At 36.1% G+C, this 23,935-nt stretch overlaps 1 protein-coding gene across 2 annotated transcripts in view; it reads left to right on the top strand.

The window, feature by feature from the left end:
* The window catches only part of LOC117341938, a 33,410-nt gene extending 16,506 nt beyond the window's left edge, over positions 1–16,904 (top strand). Inside the window, exons 1-5 of one of the 2 annotated variants that reach the window (XM_033903814.1) lie at positions 10,829–10,954; positions 12,220–12,289; positions 13,700–13,783; positions 15,500–15,744; positions 16,280–16,904. In XM_033903814.1, coding sequence (XP_033759705.1) covers positions 12,277–12,289; positions 13,700–13,783; positions 15,500–15,744; positions 16,280–16,444 — 507 coding nt within the window. In that variant the 5' untranslated portion in view covers positions 10,829–10,954; positions 12,220–12,276 and the 3' untranslated portion in view covers positions 16,445–16,904. Of the gene's footprint in view, positions 1–10,828; positions 10,955–12,219; positions 12,290–13,699; positions 13,784–15,499; positions 15,745–16,279 lie in introns of those variants that run through there. The other variant, XM_033903815.1, reaches the window with a different exon arrangement.
* Positions 16,905–23,935: the final 7,031 nt, after the last annotated feature.

Consider the following 23,935-nt stretch of genomic DNA (forward strand, 5'->3'; position numbering starts at 1 on the left):
TATACCTTGTTTTTATTAGACCACTTTTTGAGTATGCCTCTGAAGTATGGGACAACTGTAATGCCACTTTAACTAACAAACTTGAGAATATGCAGTTCGAAGCTGGTCGAATCATAACCGGTTTACCTATCTTTACTAAGAAAGAGTTTATATATAGTGAACTAGGGTGGCAGTCATTAGCTGATAGACGGAAAAATAGAAAATTGTGTATGTTTTATAATATTCGTAATGATAACTCTCCTTCTTTCCTAAAGTCCCTACTCCCACACACAGTGTCTAACTATACTAACTACAACCTAAGAAACAGAGATGACTATCAAAATCCTTACTATAGACTGCAAATTACAAAATCATCTTTTATCCCAAACACAACTAATTCTTGGAACAACCTACCAACTGAAGCAAAATCATCGCAATCCACCAGACAATTTAAGACCTTTCTAACTCACCAAGATACTAATCCACCACAAATTCAACAATTCCTTGAATATGGTTCAAGAAAAGCCAATATTTTACATTGTCAATTACGTAATCGCTGTAGTCCTTTAAAGCACGACCTTCATAAAGCCCATCTTTCAGAAAACGCTATCTGTGACTGTGGACACTATTGCGAAAATTCTTCCCACTTCTTCCTACACTGTAAAAACCATGAACAGTCCCGTAACAAAATGATTGATTCCTTGAACTGGTATAACAGAATTACCGTAGAACATCTTTTGTCTGGGGACCCAAATCTAGACACTAACCATAATATTCTTATCTGTAGGTCTGTACAAACGTTTATTCTAGATTCCAAAAGATTCAACATATAGTATCTACTTGCTTGTTTCTACTAATAAGATATCTACCATTTGTATCAAAAGCCGGGTTGTTAGTGCTATTCTTATGTTTCTTCCTTTCTTTTTTCTCCTTACTGTTTTCTCCCTTTTCAATTATTTTTTTTGTTTAATAAATCTAAACCTCTTTTTCGAACACCATAAGTATATCATAAGTATCCTAAAGTATCATTTAAATCATATTATTTTATCATGAAATTACATATATAGACTGCATCGTGTTTCAGTGGTCCTGCCGGCGAAGTAAGGTTAAGTAATTAGGTATTCCATGGAGTGATCAAAGATGGACAACGTCAGACTGGAGAAAGCTTCTAAGCACAGGATGTGACGAACTCTTAGAAAGTAGAAGGATCGGAGTGTATGAACAGTAGTGTTTTACTTGCGCCGTCAGGGCCACTGAAACCTCTTGCATGTATAAACGATAAACATTATATCATACTTGGTGTTCACAATCTATTTCGCTGCTTTACATTTTCCAACCTTTTGTTTAAAAAAAGTTTAATAATTATGTCACGTGAAACATTGTATATACACATTTGTTACGGAAAGGACGTTGGTAAGTTGCATAACTTTTGTCCAATCCATTTGCCATTATGCAATAAAATTGATTTAAACTAAACACAACCTACAAGTAGACTAGGTGATTTATTACAGGTACGAACATCTAACCACTGTACAAACTCTGATAAAGTTTCATGTAACACAATAGATGATTTAAATTTATTTTTATATATGACGACTATTCCACCTGACTTATGCTTTGCATGTGACCTGTTTTTCGCCATATAACTGAAACCTGATGGTAACTCTAAAACATCGTAATTATCAGTTTTTGTTTCAGCCAATAATGTGACGTCATTAGACGTTATAATATCAATAAACTCTGGTTACAATATTTTTGATCTGATACCACATACGTTTAAGAAAGTAAATTTCAAGTCCTCAATCACCCGACCTCTTGTCGCGTGACGCTAATGGCGGTCACCATTTCCAGGAGGCGGTGGTTCAGTGGGTGGATGTCTGGGAGGCGGGGCTCGATGGGGATCCCCATTTATATACAACGTATCATAGTTCAGTACAGCCCTGTGCCCACGACGCTTGTGCTCCCTCATCAATGGGTACAGCGCACCCCGCCTTCGCGCGATTTCTGGGGGGACTGCCGCTGGACGCTGAGCTCGGGTTTGTCCCGCAGTTTGTTTGGAGCTGCTTTTAGGACTTCCTCCAAGTCACTGAACTTGAAAAACTTGGCAACGATCGTACGGGGTTTTCGATCATTCCTCGGTCTGAGGCGATGTACGTTATCAAACGACATACTTATACACACATCAAAAAAGAGTGGTAGTGTGTGCATAGTGTGATAGCTGTTGCCGGGGAGCTTCGCAATCCGGCCCGGCCCTCGGCAGTCGACCCCTGATCATATGCATTGTACGCTGTTATTACAAGGGAAATAACAGAACACTGAAAGACTTGCTGCTTGTCTTCAATGCATTCTGCTTTAATCGGGTGAGTTGGCAATACTACTGTGTTACATGTCCTTTTGGATGAATTGATATGTCATGTTTAGCTGAATTTCGAGAATAGGTGTTTTAGCGAAATTTGCTTATTGTATCAATATTGTTATCTTTATAACATATATGCATGTAGGATGTTCCCATAGCTACATCTTACTTTAAAATATAGATTTTGCCTTCTTTTCTTTAGAAAAAATATGCTGAAATTTTCGTGAATTGTTAATACATAATAATATATACTATCATTGGAAATGTTGCATTATATACGGACCACAGGGAGAGGTACATAAATAACCTTGTAGCCAGAAAACCTATGTAATATAATCAAGTACCTGTCCTCTGACAGTGACACATTATATACACCAAGTGCTAGAGTGGCGGGATCCATAACATAACATTTGTAGTTACCTAGTGTAACATTCATTAAATTTGTATTGCATTAGTTGAAATAGTTTGTGTCCAGTTTTATTTCTGATATGTCTTAAAGTACACAAAATATAGACATACACTAGCCCAAAATAAGAAACTCAAAGATGATTTAAATAGTAATGATACCTTATAGACAATTGAGGAGAGTCATGAACACACAAATAGAGAAAGATTTTGAAATCTCAATTTTTTTAAAAATATATTGACATGAAAATACTTTGTTACTATGGAAGTATCATGCATGAATATGAAAATAACATAATTGGTTCATATAGCCACCTTCAAATACTGATTGCCCATTATTGCTTACATAAAGAGATAGTAAGATATAAGGGTAACTGTCTGTAAGGAAGTAGTTGATATACTTTACAATACACACATACAGTATCTACATTTACAAATGATAAATCGGGGATATGTTAACATTTGGATCAATAACAGACAGATTTGAAATTGTTATAAGTAAATTAATTGGCAATAATCAAACTGGATTTATTCCTGGTAGATATATAGGTGAAAACATGCACACGCTTAATTTATGAAATGCAGTACACAGAAGATAACACTATACCTGGACTCTTACTTTTAATTGACTTTGAAAAAGCTTTCTGGAATGTCATCAGTAAACCTTTGAAATATTTTGAATTTGGCCGAAACATTTATTAATGGATAGAACTGTTAACGTCCTTCATATCGAACGAGGCGACCTCTTACATTTTCATTTTATGTGCAGCAATTATGTCAATAATTGTAAGAAACAAAACAAACACCAAAGGTATATTTATCAGGGAAAAGAAAATCCCCCTCTTTTGACAATTTGCTGATGACACATCTAATTTTAGATGGCCCTAGAAATCTTTAGATGGAACACTCAAATCTCTAACTTTCTTCGCTAGTATTTCTGGAGTGAAAATGAGTTTCTCCAAAACCCAGGTAGTATGGATTGGCAGTATAAAATATAATGAAAACACTTTTGCTACAAATTTTGACTTAAAATGGTAAAGTACTCGCTTCGCCCTATTATAGGACAGGTATAGAATATTATGTAAACTTGACAAAAACTCAAAAAAAAAAAATATGAAACAAAAGAGTGCTAACACCAATAGGTAAAATAGTTGTTATCACAACTTTATTAATATATCAATTTAATTATTCATTTATTTCACTTTGAAATTCTAATGAATTATATTTTAAGGAAATTACCAATCTGTATTATGACTTTCTGTAGAATGGTTAACGTGACCAGGTAAAAGGAAACATAGTTATAAAAAAAACTATGAAGAAGAGGGCTCAAGATGCTTTACCTAAGATCGTCCATAAACGCTCTTAAAGGCCAGACGTACATATGATAAAGTAGAGAATTGGGATATTGTTATAGAATCATTATTTGATAAAAACAGAAATTAGCAAATACCGGAATTGAATATTTTAAGGAGGAATAAAAAACTGTTTTAAAAATATATCTTGGAAAGATGCTTTAGATGCCTTGTGTAAAGCTCGTAGTACAAGCAACACATACAAAACAAACATTCATGAAAATTAAATAAAGTTTGATAGTGAAATCAAAATAGATAAAAAAGTAATTTGTAATAATGTATGGTTAAAAAAAGGTATACACTTTATTCCTAACACCATGAAAACAGTTAAATCTCTATACAATTTTGATGAATTCCTAACACCATGAACACAGTTAAATCTCTATACAATGTTGATGAATTCCTAACACCATGAAAACAGTTAAATCTCTATACAATGTTGATGAATTCCTAACACCATGAACACAGTTAAATCTCTATACAATGTTGATGAATTCCTAACACCATGAACACAGTTAAATCTCTATACAATGTTGATGAATTCCTAACACCATGAACACAGTTAAATCTCTATACAATGTTGATGAATTCCTAACACCATGAACACAGTTAAATCTCTATACAATGTTGATGAATTCCTAACACCATGAACACAGTTAAATCTCTATACAATGTTGATGAATTCCTAACACCATGAACACAGTTAAATCTCTATACAATGTTGATGAATTCCTAACACCATGAACACAGTTAAATCTCTATACAATGTTGATGAATTCCTAACACCATGAACACAGTTAAATCTCTATACAATGTTGATGAATTCCTAACACCATGAACACAGTTAAATCTCTATACAATGTTGATGAATTCCTAACACCATGAACACAGTTAAATCTCTATACAATGTTGATGAATTCCTAACACCATGAACACAGTTAAATCTCTATACAATGTTGATGAATTCCTAACACCATGAACACAGTTAAATCTCTATACAATGTTGATGAATTCCTAACACCATGAACACAGTTAAATCTCTATACAATGTTGATGAATTCATAACACCATGAACACAGTTAAATCTCTATACAATGTTGATGAATTCCTAACACCATGAACACAGTTAAATCTCTATACAATGTTGATGAATTCCTAACACCATGAACACAGTTAAATCTCTATACAATGTTGATGAATTCCTAACACCATGAACACAGTTAAATCTCTATACAATGTTGATGAATTCCTAACACCATGAACACAGTTAAATCTCTATACAATGTTGATGAATTCCTAACACCATGAACACAGTTAAATCTCTATACAATGTTGATGAATTCCTAACACCATGAACACAGTTAAATCTCTATACAATGTTGATGAATTCATAACACCATGAAAACAGTTAAATCTCTATACAATGTTGATGAATTCATAACACCATGAACACAGTTAAATCTCTATACAATGTTGATGAATTCATAACACCATGAACACAGTTAAATCTCTATACAATGTTGATGAATTCATAACACCATGAACACAGTTAAATCTCTATACAATGTTGATGAATTCATAACACCATGAACACAGTTAAATCTCTATACAATGTTGATGAATTCATAACACCATGAACACAGTTAAATCTCTATACAATGTTGATGAATTCATAACACCATGAACACAGTTAAATCTCTATACAATGTTGATGAATTCCTAACACCATGAACACAGTTAAATCTCTATACAATGTTGATGAATTCCTAACACCATGAACACAGTTAAATCTCTATACAATGTTGATGAATTCCTAACACCATGAACACAGTTAAATCTCTATACAATGTTGATGAATTCCTAACACCATGAACACAGTTAAATCTCTATACAATGTTGATGAATTCCTAACACCATGAACACAGTTAAATCTCTATACAATGTTGATGAATTCCTAACACCATGAACACAGTTAAATCTCTATACAATGTTGATGAATTCCTAACACCATGAACACAGTTAAATCTCTATACAATGTTGATGAATTCGTATTACTTTCTAGAGTAAAAAACTGCCATTTATCAATTCACGAGAAAAAAGAAACATCAAACGTTGAACTTCGCAATATACCCACAAATCTAAAATTAATTTTAAGATATTAAAATGGTGCTCGAGATAAAATATACTATTTTAATAATAAAAATGAAATTAAACCTATTGCTCAGAACAAATAGAATCAAAAATTCAATAATAATGAAGATAGATAGAAAGAAATAAACAAATATCCTTTAAATACCTATACCAATTAGTATAAGTTCCAAACTTCAATGACTGCAATTTAGAATAAAACTTTTTTTTATTCAAAATAAACAAAAAAACAAAACAAAATTAAAACAAATAGACAATAACTTGTTTACATTCTGTAATTCTCATCCTGAAACAGTTACACATATAGTTTGGGATTGTCAATATGTATTGAATTTAAGAATAACTATTATCACTAAAAACTTGTAAAAATATTAACAAATCAAAACGTCTTAAATTAGAACTGAATTTGAACAGTCTTACAAATTGTATCATTTGAGTTAAAAGCTCACAAATTTTAATATCCAAATTTTAATATCCAAAAGTAGCTTTAAAAACGAATACATGTTGACACACAAATACAATTCAAATAGTTTATTAAAGTCTCACCCTCAATAAAATATTTACATATAAACAAGAATATCAACATACATGTACAATATTAAAAAGAAAAAAAGAAAAATACATAGAGGCCACTCTATATAGAGTTATGAGAGACTATAAAAACATGATTAAGATAAAGAATACAGTAAACGATTAAATCCTATAAAACACATTTTTCCTTTTATCTAAAATTTGTTTGCAGGCTTTGGCACTGTAAAAACACATATCACTGTTGTGGAGTATGAAGTTAAATTTATCCGTATCACAAAAATTATTAAAATTACTATCTAGTTGACTGGCTCTTAAAAACAGTGCATCTCTTATTTCATTATACAATGGACAGTGAATTAAAACATGAAGCTCGTCTTCCACATCAATGGCACAATTAAAACAAGTTCTCAAATTAAAATCTAAATTTTCATACCGACCAGTCTCAACACGAATAGGAGCAACTCCACATCTGAATTTTGAAAGGACGCCACGTGTACAGGGTGCCATTACATTATAAACATATTTCTCAGTTATAAATTCACGTTTAAAAGTATGATATGTTCTTAATTTATTTCTACCGTTTCTTCTGACAGATGAGGTTCTACTTATATTTTCTTTCCATTTGCCAACATATTTGTCAAAGATTCTTTGTAAAAATAGCGATCTAGTAGTTTTAAAATCGTGATTGGTATTTGAAACATCTAATTGATTATCAGGAAATCCTAATGTACGAAAATTTTCTTTTATCCGGAAATTCCAATTTCGACAGTTACGTCCACTTTTATTACTGGACCAAACAAAAACCTTTCTATTAAGTCTATTGGTATTACTTCTGTATAAACGATTCCAATGTGTGTACACTGAGTCCAAAAGCTTTACATCCGTCCGGACCCAACCAATATCACCTTGCACAGCTGCATTAGGTGCGTATTTTCCAAGTCCCATAAAGACACGCGCAGCGCGGTTCTGTATCGAGTTAATGCACGAATAAGACTTAAAGCCCCAAATAGCTGCACCATAGTTGATAACCGACCAAACCAGTGACTCGTAGAGTTTAGAATAAGTTTTAAACTGAAAACCTCCAAATGATTTATATTTAGCTATTACTAGCCCGAGCGCACGACTTACTGACTTAGCAACTGCCTTCGCCATGATATCGTAATCCAAATGTTCCGTAATAACGAGACCGAGGTATGAGTATTTGTCGGTAACATCGAGCACAACATCTCCACATGTAAAACAACGGGTTGTCCTAGGGACTGACGGTAGTCTGAAATGCATGATTTTAGATTTAGCATTATTCACAGACATTCTATTATTTCCACACCAAAAGTTCAAAGTTTCAAGTAAGGTTTGAAGATCGTCCTCCGTTTCGGTAATTAGTACGACGTCATCAGCATATACCAATACACACAATTTATCACCGTCTATATCAATTCCAATATCTTGTGAATTTAGTAAATGTATGAGGTCGTTGATGTAAAAATTGAATAAAATGCTGGATAATAAGCAACCTTGTTTCAATCCACAATTAACAGCGAAGAAATCTGTATTCAAATTGTTGACGCGAACACAACAAGATACGTTTTCGTACAATGACGTAATAGCTGTAAGCATTCGGCTTCCAATACCTAGGTCATGAAGCTTTTTGAAAAGTAACATCCTATCGATAGAGTCAAAAGCCTTACGAAAATCGATGAAAGCTGCAAAAGTTGATTTTTTCTGAGCCTTACGCGTACCACAATAGACGTCAATGTCGATAAATGGTCAATAGTACTACGGCCTTTCCTGAAACCGTTTTGCTCCTCACATATAATAGAGTTCGCACTTTCCCATAAAACGAGGCGCTGATTCAAAACACTACAATAAAGTTTATATACAGCAGAAGCTAGGGTTATTCCACGATATCCAGATGGGTCCCGCGGATCCGTTGTTGACGATTTTGGAATAGGATTTATAATTCCTTTTTTCCACAAACTAGGAATAATCCCGAATTCAAAACATTTGTTAAAAATAACAAGCAGACAGTTTATAGCAGATCTGTTACGTAGTACCTCCAATGGAATTTCATCTATCCCGACAGCTTTTTTACATTTAGCTAGTAATAAAACCTTTTCTATCTCGTCCCTAGATATAGTATTTTGTAGACAATCTGGGAGTAAAGTGTCCTTAACTTCTCCGCTGACTGATGTATCTATACTTTGAGCGTTAATTGGATTTAAAAGAGTTTGAAAGCTTGTTTTCCAGGTATGAAGAACATCGTTGATATTGGAGTTAACACATCCATCCTCTTTTACCACTTCCATTGGAATAGATTTTTGCCGTTCATTACCAACACCTGTCTTACCGATTTCCTTCCAAAATTGTTTTTGATCACCAGATTGAAAACTTTCAATGTCGGCTTGACGTTTAAACCAATACTGTCGTTTCGCTCTCTGTGTGAGTTTGTCAAATTCTCTACGTGTTTGTACAAAGACCGACTTTAAACGGTTTTTATCACGTTTAGTAGATTTCAACCATGCTTTCTCTGCATAACAAGCACGATCCCATAATAACGTTAAATTTTCATTCCACCATGGCTTACGTAGTTTCCGGCGTTTGTTAGATTTACCGTTACTTGTAGGTATGTCCCTGTATCGAAGATGCTTATCCATTTCCTGCTTAATATTTACTATAAATTCACTGTATAAGGTGTCCATATTATCTTGATTCACCACTTGTGCCTCCAGATTAGCTATACAATTAAATAATTGATCGTTAATATCATCCATAAATGTGCTGGGGATGCTGTCCCTGTCGTATTGCCGGAAATAAGCGGAGCTACCATAGTCGGTGCCTACAGCATTCCGTTCAGGAATCTGCAAGTGAAGTGTCCATGTTAATAGTGAATGGTCAGGCTTACTAACTGTGGCGAAATGACTACCATGTTTCTGTATAAGTTCCGAGACTGTAATTACATTAAACGAATTAAAAAAGTGAAGTTGTTCATACGGAATGACACAATAGTCCACGACAGATGAACCATTAGTTGATACACTGGTAAAATTATTTTTGACAGATTTCCTTCCGTTGAGAATACAACAGTTAACATTTGTCAGAAACTCGTACAATAAGATGCCGTGTTTATTTATTTTAAAGTCAATTACCTCCCTTGGTTCCAATTCATCGACGCCAGGTATATATGTAATCGTCAATATCTCCTCATCGTCCATTAAAATCTCCACATATATAGAACAAAGTATTTGAACTTCGGGTGCTAAGCTCATAGAGCTGTGACGATAAGTTCTCTAAGAAATTACCAGCATCCACAGCTATCTACACTCCATCCTCGAACATTCCAAAAGCCGCATTTTATCTAACTACGAGAATTCGAAGAACGACCAAATCCTGTACGAGGAGGGGTTAAGTCCTGCTCTATATTGGTCGAATCCTTGGGAACTCGTGTGTAATTTTGTTTACGTTCATGTGCAATGTTGTTGTGATTGTTACGTGACCTTATGTTGCGCGCATTCCTGGATGAGTTGTTGTAGCGAATTTGAGTTCGCCGTTCCGGGTCATCGCGCTCCGAATTTGATTGAACAGGTAAGCGCGTGCGATCTCCGCTCCACCGTTGGCCACGAGGACTGCCACGTGATTGGCTGCGCTCACTGCGTCCATATCGTACCTTATTTGCATATGAATCACTTGTAATATCATTGTGTGTAGTGTTCACGACCCTTGAACCATTCATGTGTAATTTGTCTCTACCCAAGGTGTTTACAATTTTCCTTAAATTTTCGGTCAAGTTTCTTTGCTCCGCGGGCACATCATTGTTAATAAAAACATCATTGTATCGCTCATTTCCACGAAGAGCAGATTTTGATTCAAAAATTGACTTTTTATCCTCAGTTGTTCGACACACTGCAATAATGACTCCGGATTTATTACGGTTTTTACACTGTTTACGTTCAGCCGATTTGACGGTAATGTCACGTAACTGTAGGCCTTCGCTGATAAGAGTGTTAACCTTCTTTGAGACATTATCACTTGAGTGCTCTGGTAGATTCCGAATGACAATGTTCAACGATCTGTCATTAGTAACAGACAGATTTTTGACTTCTGCTTGCACGGTTTTACATACTTTCGACATTCCCGATATCTGAGATTCGACGTTACTTTGCATATCATCAAGATCAGCTGATAGGTCAGATTTTATCTTTTCCATTTCAGTATCAAGGCGGAAGTTTACAGTTTTCAGAACATTTCCCTGGATTTTTTCCTCTAAATAATCTATACGTGATCTCATTTCATCGAAATTGTATTTTATATTCTCGCTTAAGTCCTTAATGAGCGAGACAATGTCACTGTTGTTAGTTGACGTGACCACGGACTTAGAGGACATGGTGGCCATGGGCTGACCTTGGGATGGTATGTGGGGTGCCGTATGGGGCACCTTTGGGTTTTGAGAAATAACACTCTTCTCTGTTTGAAATGTCTTTAATTTCTTTGAGTCATTACATTGCAAAATATCACTGGTGGACAGGTTTCTTTTCCGCGGTGTGTTGGTGCATTTGTTTCGAGAAGGGTTAGCCTCAGAATGAACTTCCACGATAACATCGACTGTTGACAATACGTCCGTGGGCGCCATTACAATCTTAACGTACAGGGCGGCCTGGTCCCGACTCATAGGGTCCTCGACGGAATTACAGGGTACTTTTGACATTACGGCAAAATGTTTTCTCTGAAACGATGTATAGAAAACTTACCGATCACAGTTCGTATGGAGAACTTGATATTTGAGGCGTAATTCGCTGAAAAAACGCCACTGTAGACAGAGCAGTTTTCAACACCGTAGCTACAAATCTAAATCGAGATTTGTAAGATTATTCTTACTCCGCCGACATAATGACATTTGAATTGATTGTAATTAATAAGAATCAAATAATCAAGAAGTCTGTTGGAGTGAAAGTGTAACTGTGGATGTGTAAATGTTTATCTCTATCCATGTACTTTGTATATGTAATGTTCTGCAAACAAAATGTGAAAATGAATGAAAAATAAAAATATATATATATATATATAAATGTCAGGGATAGCTAAGGTGAGTTATGTAATATTTCAAAGTTACCGTCTTAACAATCTTTATTTTTACCTCGGTACCTAAGGACATCAAATGAATTCTGCGTCAACATCTGGTTCGTTATGTAACTTGGAACATTGTATCATATTTTCTGCATTGATTATGCTCACGGTTTCAATTGTTTTTACAGAAATTATGCAACCCTTTGTTTTCTCATAAAGAAGTTGTTTTAAGTCAAATGTTATTTGAGAAGAATTGAACAATATAGGCCCTAGCAGCTGCATCTCATACTGATTTTATGATGGTTTTTGACTGTGAAGGGCTGGAGTTAGAAGTTACATTGTATTCTAACAACTAGATTATATCTGACAGATTGTTTCTATGTTTAGACATACGAGTATCGTGGTCAGCTGTTCTGGGGTCCTGTGTGTCTTACTGTCATCATAATGTGGACAAAAGGTATGTTCAAAATTCGTTGCATTTGTATATTTTAAAATTTAAACGGGATGAAAATCAGATTCAACATTAAAACCATAAAGAAATCTAGTGGAAATGTCTGCACAAAAATAGTCTGTACAAATCAATGACTTAAATGGAAATCTGTAAGGTTAACCTTGAACATAACTAACATTTGATTTACAGGTGTATTTCAACAAACAAATGTATATATGGTAGGACCATAAATCAGACAACAATTGGTATCTCTCAACAAAATCACACCTACAGATGTATACTCTACCAAATGCATTTCCGGTATGATTGTAATTTTGGTCTCTGCTATTCCTCATCAAATTGTAATTTATAAGAAAGTATATATCTGTTAACAGAGCCAATGGAACGATGATTTCCGGTTTATATTTATTCCAGTTGCTACTTCTCAGTTTAAGTTATCTATGGATTATAAATGTTATTGTGTATTTACATGTAAATATAGTAATCAAAGTAACCAGAGATGCAATTCGTGCTGCAGAACCGGTGAATGGTTTTGTGACGGGAAAACAATTGTCTGAAACTATAAATAGATTCATGAATGTCCCCTTCGTTCGATGTGCATCTGTTTTGTGGTCGATTATTAATAGAAGTGGTTTCATACCTTTACATACAGTTTTTCCTTTTTTTCAATGATCAGTGTCATTGTTATTTGGTAGTGTGTAGAAGGCCATCAAGTACACTGTTCTATTGGGAGGTGATAACACACTCACTTTCCACCATGTTTGGTCGTAAAAGAGTATACCAAGTGGGGTTTTCCTGATACTCTGGTTTTCTCTCATAGAAAGTCTCCTCGCGTGATTCCATCCGGGCGCGAATATATATGTATACATATAAATTGCTATATATATATATATAATTAGCTATAGTATATAAGAAATTGAAATCTGTCCTTGCAAAAGTGAATGTATAAAAGAATAACAAACAAAAAAACAGACTTAAATAAGCTATATATCTATTTATTAGCACAATTTATCATATACATTATGTGTTGGTGATACGAAGATATCAATTTGAAAATATTGAGAAATATCTATAATATATGTACAATTCGTATCCATGTATGTAAATACATTGCGATTCAGGTATTCATATCATCTTATAGACGACTTCCACAATGATCATGTCAGGGTATCGGGCTGACCATCACTGCGCCATTGAAACGTTCTTTTTTAAGAACGCCAATGTGGCGCAGCGGTATAAGCTGCGGGTATTTCTGGCTAGGCGATTGGGTGCCAGTAGATCGTGAGTTCGAGGCCCGGTCAGGGCACGAGACAAAAAGTTGTCTTCCTTTGTCATTTGCGTTTATAAGCTATATACATATAAATTGGTATATATATGATTATAAACTAAAAACATCATTAGAATTCCATTTTCCAGCAATGCGACCAACTCGTTGGGGTATACATGTACTGCTTCTTATGACTGTCAGCCTCATATCATTGGTTAACGCTGAAACGACAGGTAAGAACAGCAATCTAAGAATCTACATTCTGTTCTATAATAAACATGGTTGCATTCTGGTAACGTTACATACCGCACATGCAGTTTATGATGTCTAAAATAGCATGGACATTACCTAAGACAGCACGTACATTGAACGAGGTATATAATATATATATATATAGATTTTTATCAATTTATTGATTCGGAATAATACACCTACCTATTATTCTGTTTTGATGTGTAATAAATTGTAATATTCCATACATTTCCGAATATGTCAGTTTTGCACATCAATTAGTGGCATTTCAAATTAGGTCATATCCTTACACCACACCTAATATTATGAACAAAACATACGTTGACACAAAACAGGTCAATTCATCCTCGGAATAGCTTGTCTACTGTGGTGGAAACGAACACAAACACGTAGTTATTGTATATGGTATTTCTTTCACTCTTTAGTATATAAAAAGCATAAATGCACTCATGAAGACTGTGTACTACATGTACTCGTATATATTGTTGTGAATGTACGTGACGAACTGACTTCTCTAAGCAAAGGTGTCTATGTCACCTCGCCCCGAAGATGATGTTCGTCCGTGCGTGACTACAATCGGGGTAGTTTACACTTGGACATGCTCGTATTAGGTCTCATTATACACACCCATACGTGTGTGATCGTAGATGGCACCTGCATATTGTCGGCAATAGATATTTAGTATATCAAATTGTATATTCGGCCATCTTTCACAAAATATGACTTCTCAGGCGACCAATAGGAGCCATGCTTCTCTTGTTGGGGATGCACTTTTAAACAAATCGCATGTTAATAGGACATTGATCTGCCCGTTTTAAGTCATTTGAGCAACATAGTTCAATGAACACCTCCCAATTCAGATTTGTGTCGACCTATTTTATTTACACGGTTCAATGAACAACTCCCCATTTAGATTTGTGTCGACCTATTTTATTTACACGGTTCAATGAACAACCCCCCATTCAGATTTCTGTCGACCTATTTTATTTACACGGTTCAATGAACAACTCCCCATTCAGATTTCTGTCGACCTATTTTATTTACACGGTTCAATGAACAACTCCCCATTCAAATTTCTGTCGACCTATTTGAGTTACACGGTTCAATGAACAACTCCCCATTCAGATTTCTGTCGACCTATTTCATTTACACGGTTCAATGAACAACTCCCCATTCAGATTTCTGTCGACCTATTTCATTTACACGGTTCAATGAACAACTCCCCATTCCGATTTCTGTCGACCTATTTGAGTTACACGGTTCAATGAACAACTCCCCATTCAGATTTCTGTCGACCTATTTCATTTACACGGTTCAATGAACAACTCCCCATTCCGATTTCTGTTGACCTATTTGAGTAACACGGTTCAATGAGCACCGCCCCATTCAGATTTCTGTCGACCTATTTGAGTAACACGGTTCAATGAGCACCTCCCCATTCTGATTTCTGTCGACCTATTTGAGTAACACGGTTCAATGAGCACCTCCCAATTCAGATTTCTGTCGACCTGTTATGAGGTTTTTCTGTCGCCTCTTACACATGTTATGTCCTTAGAGTCATTGATGACAGAAGTACAAAAAAGCGGTATGTTTTATATATATACATAACATATCGTTTGTAAAAATCACTTAACAAATTTCTTTGTGTTCTTCAAATTTTGATGATCCTGCATGTCCTGGGCTTGTTTTCATTACAGTGTTCCTCGACTCGATAGATGACTGCAACAAAAGGCACACCATTTATAATTCTAGTATTGTGATCAGAGCCCACAAATCTAAAGTATTGCCCAACCCTCTGATAACCTGTAACGTGATCATAGATGGTACGGATAACACGGACAGCAATGTCGTACTCGAGATTACACAGACGTCCGTCTCTATAACTGACTGTGGCTTTGTACTCGATATCTATGATGGGGAGGACACCAGCAGTTCGCCACTGGTAAGTATTCAAATAATGCACGCATGTGGTTTCCTTGTCTTTTTGTTGATTAATGTCGACAGCAGCACATATGTGTATGAATAGGATTTGTTTTTATTTTCCCGTGACGAAGTCAGGAAGGGATTTACGTTCCGATCGAACTTAGTACGTTAGTAAATCTATCTGGTGTCATCTCTCTAGCGGCTTCATGCTTTTACTGGTCAAATATGAGAATACCTCAAACGAGAGTGCCAAAGACAAGGTAACTGTTACTCTTGATGAAAACCATTTTAGCATTCTTCCAGCAACTTCATTTTGATCAAATTTTGAGTAATGATAAAAGAACTCCTCTCATACATCGACGGGTATACATGCCACAAGGGGGTTTGTATCGTTAGCCTTACCCAGGTACTCTATGTCATACATCGACGGGTATACATGCCACAAGGGGGTTTGTATCATTAGCCTTACCCAGGTACTTTATGTCACATGACAGATACAGACAATATTTAATTTGTACTTAAACACATGTACCTGATTTTTTATTCCTTGACAGAAAAGTGTGTCTTGTTGGTCAAGGAGTACCGGTGTGCTTTACACAAGGGGAAAGATTGTCATGTTTTATCTTCATCGACCAATGGACTTATTCCAGCCAACCAACGACTTCAGCATGAAAGTGAATGTAGGACGTATTGAGGAGCCTGACGATGATATGTTCTAATATTCTGATGTATACTTATCGACTACGATTGTAATACAAATGGGTGTTGATGTTGTCGTACTTGATAAAGTTTAAAAAAAATATTATCATTTTTATGAAACGGCTATTTTCTCGTGTTAAACAATAAAACAAAAGTCATTAACTCTTTGCTAACCATCAGCGCGTATATTCTACTTGTTTTGCTTCTCTTTATTATCATTTTGGGGGTTATAATGCTCCACATGTTACCGACGAACCATTGCCTCTGCCAGCAGGGGCCACCATAGGCATTGTCATAGCTTTGGTTATACTGATTAGGGTTCTCATTAGCCTTGGTTTGTATGTCAGGAAGAGGCGTAATCTGTCGACTATCAATGGAACGTTGTATGAATGAGCAGTCAGTCGAATCGGCGGTCATCTAGGAAATGTAGAGATTCAAACTATGATTATTAATCATTAAATTAAATTGTTCCCAATCTGATAGATTTTTAGGTCACCTGAGACGAAGTCTCAGTTGACCTATTGCAATCGCCTTTTGTCCGGCGTCGTGCGTCGTGCGTCGTCCGTCGTCCGTCGTGCGTCGTGCGTCGTAAACAATTTACATTTTAAACTTCTTCTTAAAAACTGCTGAACTAAATTCAATGAAATTTTACAGGAAGCTTCCATGGCTGAGGGTGAACCAAAATTGTGAATTATATGGTCCCCACCTCCCAGGGGCCTGAGGGGCGGGGACAAAAAGGGTCAAATTGACTAAAATTTCAAAAATCTTCTTCTCTACTCTCAGATATGGTAGAATCAAATATTTTTCATAGATGGAAGGGTCTTAAGGTGCTTTAACAAAATTGTGAATTTCATGACCCTGAGGTCTCACGTTTGCCCCTGGGGAGGGGGTAAACTTTACTATAGTTTATATAGGAAAATCACATTTTTGACTATTATTTGTTGGATATCTATTGGAATTCATTCTAACTTGGTTCAAATTATCAGCATGGGATGACAGTTTGATGGTATGTACATGTTGGCCCTGGTTGACCCCCAGGGGCTGGTGGGCGGGGCCAAAAAGGGTCAAATTGACTGAAATTTCAAAAATCTTCTTCTCTACTCTCAGATATATTAGAATCAAATACTCTTCATAGATGGAAGGCTCTTAAGGTGCTTTACCAAAATTGTGAATTTCATGACCCTGGGGTCTCACGTTTGCCCCTGGGTAGGGGGTAAACTTTACTATAGTTTATATAGGGAAATCACATTTTTGACTATTATTTGTTGGATTTCTATTGGAATTTATTCTAACTTGGTTCAAATTATCAGCATGGGATTACAGTTTGATGTTATGTACATGTTGGCCCTGGTTGACCCCCAGGGGCTGGTGGGCGGGGCCAAAAAGGGTCAAATTGACTAAAATTTCAAAAATCTTCTTCTCTACTCTCAGATATGTTAGAATCAAATACTCTTCATAGATGGAAGGGTCTTATGATGCTTTACCAAAATTGTGAATTTCATGACCCTGGGGTCTCACGTTTGCCCCTGGGGAGGGGGTAAACTTTACTATAGTTTATATAGGGAAATCACATTTTTGACTATTATTTGTTGGATTTTTATTGGAATTCATTCTAACTTCGTTAACGTTATCAGCTTGGGATGACAGTTTGATGTACATGTTGGCCCTGACTGACCCCCAGGGGCTGATGGGCGGGGCCAAAAGGGGTCAAATTAACTGAAATTTCCAAAATCTTCTTCTTACAACCCAAATAAGGTAGAATTAAATACTCTTCACAGATCGAAGGGTCTTAAGGTGCTTTACCATAATTGTGAATTTCCTAGCCCTGGGGTCTCGCGTTTGCCCCATGGGAGGGGATAAACTTTACTATAGTTATAGGGAAATCACATTTTTGACTATCATTTGTTTTATTTGTTTTGAAATTCATTCTTTCATTAAAATTTACTGAAATATTTCAAAAATCAGGTGACCGTTAAGGCCCATGGGCCTCTTATTATAATTATTTTCTGTTTCAAATCTCATCCAGATATTGTGTATGTACATGTGGTTATACTGATTATACATGTGTAACGTCCGCTCTCCATGAACACGGGACGTGAAAGTTCTTTTTGGGATGGTTGTGGTGTGATAAACATAATTCAACACTGGATATAAAGTTTACTTATATTTATTAATCCACAGGAAAATCCCGAAGGTACAATACAATCCAATGCAGTTTCATCCATCTTCCACACTATCGCCGGCGCATTCACACTTAACAGTTCACACACATTTACATCCGAACGGCACTCAGGTCCGTTTAGTCCAAAAACTACTGGAAAACTTCTTATGCAAAACGCGCAAGTCTTTTTATATCCCCTAAGGGTTAATTAATATGTATGAATTGACGATGGGGTAAATTGACCAATCCTGACCTTTAACCCGAAATATGGGCGTATCTAAACCCCATAACGTCATTTCCAATTACAGCCCTAGGCACTGACCACAGTCCCACGGACCGTGTGCTACCTACTAACGACTGACTTTCAGGTTCTACCGTTTGGTTATATTTTACCTTGATATAGAATGAAGGGTGTAAACCTAAAACGGGTTAATTAACTACTGATCTAAGGGAAGCAACTCGAATAGATTTGGCTGACTATAGCGTATAGCTTTAACTACTCTAGGTAACTTTGAACACATAACATATAAAACTTGTCTATTTCCTAGTTCACTACACATGTGGGTATTACAGAAATGTGGGTATTACAGACATGTGGGTATTACAGAAATGTGTGTATTACAGAAATGTGGGTGTTACAGAAATGTGGGTATTACAGACATGTGGGTATTACAGACATGTGGGTATTACAGACATGTGTGTATTACAGAAATGTGTGTATTACAGAAATGTGTGTATTACAGACATGTGGGTGTTACAGAAATGTGTGTATTACAGAAATGTGTGTATTACAGACATGTGTGTATTACAGAAATGTGGGTATTGCAGACATGTGGGTATTACAGAAATGTGGGTATTACAGACATGTGGGTATTACAGAAATGTGGGTATTACAGACATGTGGGTGTTACAGACATTTGGGTATTACAGACATGTGGGTATTACAGACATGTGGGTATTACAGACATGTGGGTATTACAGAAATGTGTGTGTCACAGAAATGTAGATATTACAGACATGTGGGTATTACAGATATGTGTGTATTACAGACATGTGGGTATTACAGACATGTGGGTATTACAGAAATGTGGGTATTACAGACATGTGGGTATTACGGACATGTGGGTATTACAGAAATGTGGGTATTACGGACATGTGGGTTTACAAACATGTGGGTATTACATACATGTGGGTGTTACAGAAATATAGGTATTACAGACATGTGGATGTTACAGACATGTGGGTATTACAGACATGTGGGTAATACAGAAATGTGGATATAACAGAAATGTGGGTATTACAGACATGTGGGTATTTCAGAAATGTGGGTATTACGAACATGTGGGTATTACAGACATGTGGGTATTACAGACATGTGGGTATTACAGACATGAGGGTATTACAGACATGTGGGTATTACAGACATGTGGGTATTACAGACATGTGGGTATTACAGAAACGTGGGTATTACAGAAATGTGGGTGTTACAGACATGTGGGTGTTACAGAAATGTGGGTGTTACAGACATGTGGGTACTACAAACATGTGGGTATTACAGACATGTGGGTATTACACACATGAGGGTGTTACAGAAATGTGGGTATTACAAACATGTCGGTATTACAAACATGTGGGTATTACAAACATGGATGGTTTCATGATTTCGTTAAAACAACTTGTCCACCAGTAATGAATGATTTGATCATTGGTCCTGTAAGTGTTATATGTTGCAGCAATACTCTAATGGTTTCCACGACACCGTCCTGGTATGACCGTGGCTATTACGTGTACGTAGGCGTTAATATCATAACAAACAGTACTCTAATTACATAGTTCTTCTTCACCGCCAACATAGTTCTTCTTCACCGCCAACATAGTTCTTCTTCACCGCCATCAATAATGGTGAGATTTGTATTAATGGACCGTCAACCTATTTTACATTCATATAATATATGTTAAAGTGTTTATTTTACAATATTAATGATCATATAAGATGCTGCCGTGATAATGTTGGTTGCAAATAGCCAATATTAAATGCTGGTGCTCAACTTATTTCCGAATAGTTTAGATCAAACAAAATGTGTAAAAATTCTGAAAAATATCAACGTCAGGATAAACAAACCACAGTCTTAATATAATGACTCTGTGATTGAAAATGTAAAAACTGAAAAACTTCCTGGTGTAAATGTGGGTGAATTATGTGTACATAAAGCTACCTTTCTACTTTTTTCAACTGAATCGTTTGAGTCCTCAGTCAGTCTTCCTGTCTTACAAATGTTAACTGTTTCGTTCATTCCACATTTTAACTATTATGTAACCATCTGGGGAAATACTTCACAAAATACTTCCGCCAAACTGGGCAAATTTCTGAAAAGAGCAGCTAAGATAATATCGAAATATGATTTTATTACAACATCTTGCAATATTTTTAAAATGTTTAACTGATTATTTTTTTCTGAACGTGTTTTTTTTATAACCGGTCAGTTTTAATGTACAAAGTTTTACATGGCGTGGCTCCAGAGTATTTTAACAATTTTAGATGTGCCTCAGATGCTAAATCAAGATCTACTAGATCAACAAATGACTTGTTTTGCTTACCATCATTTAAAACTAAACTGTTTAAGAAATCGTTTACCTACCGTGGTCCACCTAGATGGAATGCTTTACACGATCAGAAATACAACTTCATGTTTATCTTTTAACCAAAGTGCAAACAAGTTGTAATAGGCTGATTTTAATGTACTACTGCTGTCTTTATTATACATATATGTCTGTCTGTCTTCTTATTTGATTCTGTGTGATATGTACAATTTGTAAATACTGTATATTTAATGTCTACTTGACGAAATCTAAGACGAGTCTTTGACTCATTTTGTTATCAAGTATAAATAAAGACTATTGTTATTATTACTATTATAAGCTAACCGACAGTACACATCTATATCTTACTGTATCCAAAATGCCAAATGAATATTAGAAATTGTAGGTATATGTACAGCAGGAACTTGGTTCTAATATAATAAATCTTTACAGATTAGGGGTTACTACGTATAATAAAGCCCTAGTTTCGTCCAGCTCATTAATCAACCGTTGAGTAAAAGACTGCCTCTTAAACAATATCTGTGTCTGCTAATAATCACACTACTTAAACTATATTTGAATAACAGTTGTTTAGTCCCTGTTTTTATTAAGATACAAATTCGTATTATTACATAAAAACCTTTTTAATCAACACATCAGTGTTTACTTGGGCTATCGTATTGTTACAGTATTTGTCGTTTTGAAAATTTATCAAATTTATCTTTGTAATACATAATCATCTTGTATATTAGATTGGTCGATTAGTACATTGGTCGTTTATACAATGTTTTATGTTATTTTATCTTTATAATTTAAAATATAGCTAACATCCTTTCTGTCTTTCTTATTTATTTACATTGTTCCTATATTATATAGAGAATGTTCTGACCGTCTGTGCCTTCACGGGCCACATTTAGCCACCACGTCCAGGTAGATAATGTTCTGACCGTCTGTGCCTTCCCGGGACACATTTAGCCACCACGTCCAGGTAGATAATGTTCTGACCGTCTGTGCCTTCACGGGCCACATTTTACCATCCACGTCCAGGTAGATAATGTTCTGACCGTCTGTGCCTTCACGGGCCACATTTAGCCACCACGTCCAGGTAGATAATGTTCTGACCGTCTGTGCCTTCCCGGGACACATTTAGCCACCACGTCCAGGTAGATAATGTTCTGACCGTCTGTGCCATCACGGGCCACATTTAGCCATCCACGTCCAGGTAGATAATGTTCTGACCGTCTGTGCCATCACGGGGCACATTTAGCCACCACGTCCAGGTAGATAATGTTCTGACCGTCTGTGCCATCACGGGCCACATTTAGCCACCACGTCCAGGTAGATAATGTTCTGACCGTCTGTGCCATCACGGGCCACATTTAGCCATCCACGTCCAGGTAGATAATGTTCTAACCGTCTGTGCCTTCCCGGGCCACATTTAGCCACCACGTCCAGGTAGATAATGTTCTGACCGTCTGTGCCTTCACGGGCCACATTTAGCCACCACGTCCAGGTAGATAATGTTCTGACCGTCTGTGCCATCACGGGCCACATTTAGCCACCACGTCCAGGTAGATACCATCATACTTTGTTTCCTCCAGAAGGAGATGTGTGAATACAAAAAAAATCGACAAAAGAAAAAAAAGAAAGAAAGACAATAATTAACTAATGCATTAAGGTACTAGTACAGTAAGGAAAATAACAGGAATAAATTTATCCACCGTTTGAATCAGTCAAAGTGATTGACAGTCACTATATTAAAAATAGCAATGCATAACGCAAACAAATCGAGCGGACTTCATCGGGAATTGCCACGTCATTCTGTGAAGATGATTCCTGTGGTCGCTCCTTATAAGCTGAGAGTAAAGGAGATAGTATGCTCTCAATTGACACAAGAACATTGGTGCCAAATTCGGTCAGAATATCGTCCATAAAGTTTTGTCTTAGAATGTTGTTTGTCCACACGGAACAGAGATGAACTGCAGCGAGGTCCAAATTCTGTGAACAGTGTGGACATAAATAACCGACAAACTGTTGGTAGTGCCAACAGGGAACATACGGAGTAGGTGGTTTGAATGTCGGATGGAGATTCCGCAGCAAGCAACATTATGTACATTGTATGGAACACATAAGAAGTGGATCTTTCCGAAAAATGTCAAGTCTTGAGCATTTGCCATACGTTCCTTGAGGGACGAATTTTTGTTGGACCTTATAGTGGATTTCACTTTACGTTTCCATTGAAGCTAAGACCGTAGATATGTCTCCAAATCAGAAACAAGATTGTATCTCCGGAGCACGTTAACTATGTCTGGGAAGTATCCTGTAGCATGATTAATTGTGGAATTTTTAGCCAGCACTGCAATATATGAATACAAACGTATAGTAAAAATCTGCTACGGCAAATAAGATTGTCCCATTGTCCTCATTTTTTGAAGACACGGCAGTTTTCTCTGATCGATTTCTGCTGTGATTCTGAAAAGGCCAAGCAGAGACTCGGCGATATCTGACCTTGTACGGCGTGGTAAAACCAAGTATAAGTTTAACGGCGTATTGTTGAAAACAGTAAGAAGAACCCAATGTTCGCATCCAAAAAGAATAGGCGGTAAGACGGGTTTCTTGGTTTTTTCTTCTTTTTTGTTTTTGTTTTTTGTTTGTTTTGTTTTTTAACGTTTGGACTTGCAAATGAACAAGGAACTATAGCGACGATAGAATGTAAGGTTCTTCTACCTTTCTCACATGCGTTCATGACGCGTTCGGTGTTAGTCAATTT

Source organism: Pecten maximus, chromosome 14 (assembly GCF_902652985.1).
Source record: "Pecten maximus chromosome 14, xPecMax1.1, whole genome shotgun sequence".
Classification (NCBI taxonomy): Eukaryota; Metazoa; Mollusca; class Bivalvia; order Pectinida; family Pectinidae; genus Pecten; species Pecten maximus.